This window comes from Sinocyclocheilus rhinocerous, unplaced genomic scaffold (assembly GCF_001515625.1).
Source record: "Sinocyclocheilus rhinocerous isolate Xijiao unplaced genomic scaffold, SAMN03320098_v1.1 scaffold494, whole genome shotgun sequence".
Classification (NCBI taxonomy): domain Eukaryota; kingdom Metazoa; phylum Chordata; class Actinopteri; order Cypriniformes; family Cyprinidae; genus Sinocyclocheilus; species Sinocyclocheilus rhinocerous.
This window is the reverse complement of record NW_015628684.1, coordinates 276,242-280,197: the sequence shown is the minus strand read 5'-3', so window position 1 is coordinate 280,197 and position 3,956 is coordinate 276,242. Positions and strand designations below refer to the sequence as shown.

Sequence of the window (3,956 nt, the reverse complement as noted above, 5' to 3'; positions counted from 1 at the left end):
CAAATATTATAAAGTTCTTAAAGGGATAGTTCACCCAAAAATTAAAACTGTCTTCATTTAGGCTACTCAGCATCATGTCATTCCAAACCTGTATTAATTTATTTCTTCTGTGGAACATAAAAGAAGATCATTTGAGAAATTCAAGAAATTCTTACCCATACAGTAGAAATCAAGGGAAAACAAAATGGTATGGGATTACATCTCTGCCACAATTTTGCGTGCGAAAGATCATATTTTGAGAGCACAAAAGTGCATTTTGCACGCGGGCGATCTGAGTTTTCTATAGAATCCTAAAAAATGAACTTACTTAATAAGAATAACATACTGAAGTAAAATACTTGAAGACTGATTTATATATATATATATATATATGCAGCCTCGTCTCTAATTGGCTGGAATTATGGTATATTGTAAGGCTGGGTTGTGTTGAGCAAGCGAGCTGTTGGCATTTAGAGAGGGCGGGCATCAGGTGAGCAAGCTAGTGAAACGTTGCATGCGCAAAAGAGAAGGTCTGCACACATCCAAAAACTTATTTTAAATGCAAAATTGATTTTCGTGCGCTCTAAATACTTTCTTCTTTGCGAGACAAACATTTTCTCCGCAAAACTCAGTTCGCGCGCATGCAAAACGCACTTTTGTGCACTCAAAATATTATCTTTCGCGTGCAGAATTGTGGCAGAGATGTAATCCCATAGGCTTCGACCTTAAAATAATATATATAACAAGGTAATATTCTTATTTATTTATTTAAAGTCTGTCTAAAGCAGTGGTTCTCAAAGTGTGGGGCACGCCCGCCAGGGGGGGCGCACACGCTTGAATGCTGCTGCCTGAACAAGAGACCTCCTTACTGAAGTGAAAGTGTTGACTGGTGTCATTATCTCGCGAACGCGCCGGCGGATCTCCACCAAATTCGGGGGATCCCTTCAGCTCGAGGAGCCCTCTCGAACGCCACCCTCCGCGCGTCGGTAGCCCCCCTAATGAAACCCACAAAAAATAAATAAACAAATAACAGGGAGAATAATAATAACAGTTATTCTCTCTATTTTTCAATGTTTCAAGTGATACAGGTGTTTTTTCCCCTGTAGTTTTTTTTTATTAAAAAAGCATTAATTTTTCATAATGTTTATACCATAATATATAAACATAATATACCATAATTATTTAGTAGTCTGAGATGGGATTCGGGAAAGGGGAGGGGGGGGGGACGCCAGATTTTTTTTTGTATATTTAAAGGGGAGCGCGACCAAAAAAGTTTGAGAACCACTGGTCTAAAGTTAACAGACAGTGTTTAAAAAGTGCAGTCCACATGTTTACATGTTTATTACAGTGTCTTTGAATGACTTTAAGTAGTGTGGTAAAGCAACAGATTTGTTTTTATAGTTCTGCAATCACATCGTGCCTGGCCTACAGAAAAGAACATTTATGTTTAATCTATCTAATATTGTATCATACTATACAATGATTTATAGCTTGTCTTTGTTTAATAATACAGCTTTAAAAAATAATTGCATATTAAATCGCAATCGCAATATTGGTAAAAAAAATACTCGCAATTAGATTATTTTCCAAAATTGTTCAGCCCTAATTACACTGCAATGTAATAAAAGAATCTGTGTGTGCTAATGAACAGAAGTATGCTTGCAGCATGTTTCAGTGTGTTGCATACTCTCATTCAGGTATTTCTGTTTGTAGACTTTCACCTCTGAGAAGGAAGGAAGAATATGACTGCTGAAACACTTAACTTTGGCCCAGAATGGTAAAATCCTTTCCTTTCTATTTCTGTGTCTCCTTCTCTTGTTGTCAGATCTCACTTCGTTTTCTTTCTCCTCTTTTCCTCGTAATTTTTTTTTTTTTATCACTGTCCTTTGACCGATTTTCTCTGTTCCATTCTTTGTCACTGTCGGAGAAATTAAATGCAAGAAGTACTATCTCACTACCTTTTCCGGTAGTAAGCTACTTTAGGCAAAGTATAGGGGGATAAGTGTTGTTATTTTTTGCCATGTTGTTTTGCTTGTGTAGCTCTGAGGCGATAGTCAAGCACTCTCATAGAATGTCTTTTTGCTCATACACTAGCACTCAAAAGATTGGGGTCGGTAAGATGTTTTTTTTTTTTTTGCAATAAATTAATACTTTTATTCAGCAAGGTAGCATTAAATTGATCAAAAGTGACAGTCAAGACATTTGTAATGTTCTTTTTTTTTGCCTTTTCAAAGAATCCTGAAAGAAAGAAAAAAAATCAGTTTCCTCAAATATTTAGCAGCACAGATGTTTTTAGCACTGATAATAATAATAATAATAATATTGCATGTTTTCCTTAGCACCAAATCAGCGTATTAGAATGATTTCTGAAGGTTCATGTGACACTGGAGTAATGGCTGCTGAAAATTACGGGAATAAATTGCATTTTAAAATGTATCAAAACAGAAAACAGTTACTTTAAATTGCAATAACATTTCACAATGTTACAGTTTTTACTGTGTTTTTGATCAAATAAATGCAGGTTTGGTAAGCATAAGAGACGTCTTTCAAAAACATAAAAAAAAAAAAATAAAATCTTACTGAACCCAAACTTTATGTCGGGTAGTATGTGTTGTATTGGAAATCCTGAACTAGTTATGTTTTTTTTTTAAAGAGTAATGTATTTAGTTAATTTAAAAAAAAAAGAACAATATTATCTTTTGTCACACAGCCCAAAGCTCTGTTTTTGAAAATATATTTCCTTCCTAAATCACTTCAATGTAGTGAGCTTCAAAATGGTATCTTACCATTCAGTTTATTCAATTTAAAGGACTTTTCCTCAGCACTGCTCTCTACTTTTACCGTGTTTCTGTAAGGTTATCTCTCTCATCCTGCCCTTCTTCCCAACCCCCTTCTCTCCCTGTATCTCCTCTTGGCACACACAAAATGATTATGCAGAAATTAAACCATTAGGCGTGGTCCTCTGCTGAACTAAGGCTCTAATGTGCATAGTTGGTCCTCGGCCAACAAAAGTGAATTCCTGAGTTTGACATGTACAATGCAGGGGTGGTATGTTTCCTCAAAGCCTTCTTCATCAGCTTATCTCAGCGGGGTATTATTTATGTAAAGTTTACAAAGCCACCCACAGCTCTGAAACCCCTTTTCCACCAGCAAGGTGCCTCAGCCGGTTCCGTTTCACATGTTTCCACCGCTGAAAAGTGGTTTCAGTCAGGAAAAACAACTTTGCACTGGCCCCTAAAAGCTGCTGGGCTCGAACCAGGAACTACTAACATCAGATGCCGGGGGCGAGACAATGTCAGCACCAAGTAAAGTTGTCAAAACAACTAACTGGTGATTCTGACACCCAACAAAACCAGATCACTCCCAGTATAATCAGTATAATCATAAATCAGAGTTATTTACACTATAAGCACAGTTGCTATATACAGTATCTGACACAGCAACTCCAGCCCCTTGATTTTCCTGTTTGTCTAAAATTAAATATTATATAAGTATAAACACTACTGTTCAAAAGTTTGGGGTCAGTAAGATTTGTTTTTGTTTTGAATTAACTGTTTTTTTTTGTTTTGTTTTTTTTTAAGAAAGTATTTTCAAATTTATTCCTGTGATGGCATTACTCCAGTCTTCAGTGTCACATGATCCTTCAGAAATCATTCTAATATGCTGATGTGCAACTTGAAAACATTTTTGTAATATTATCAATGTATTAAAGGGGTCATATGATGCGATTTCACGTTTTCCTTTCTCTTTGGAGTGTTACAAGCTGATTGTGCATAGATAAGATCCCTGAAGTTGCAAAGACTAAAGTCTCAAAACCAAAGAGATATTCTTTATCAAAGTTAAGACTCTGCCACGCCCCCCTAAAACGGCTCGTTCTATCTACCTCACTATGTGGAAATATTAGCATAATGCCGCCCAAATGTGCACGCAAACAAAGAAGGCATGGTTTCAGTAACCGCAGTTAGTGTAGAAGCAGC

At 36.3% G+C, this 3,956-nt stretch overlaps 1 protein-coding gene across 1 annotated transcript in view; it reads left to right on the top strand.

Moving 5' to 3' along the window:
* Nucleotides 1-3,956, top strand: part of LOC107738064 (PERQ amino acid-rich with GYF domain-containing protein 1-like) — a 30,801-nt gene that overhangs the window by 7,311 nt on the left and 19,534 nt on the right. Inside the window, exon 4 of the mRNA XM_016549743.1 lies at nucleotides 1,693-1,756. Within this exon, the coding sequence (XP_016405229.1) occupies nucleotides 1,722-1,756 (35 nt within the window). The 5' untranslated portion in view covers nucleotides 1,693-1,721. The remainder of the gene's footprint in view (nucleotides 1-1,692; nucleotides 1,757-3,956) is intronic.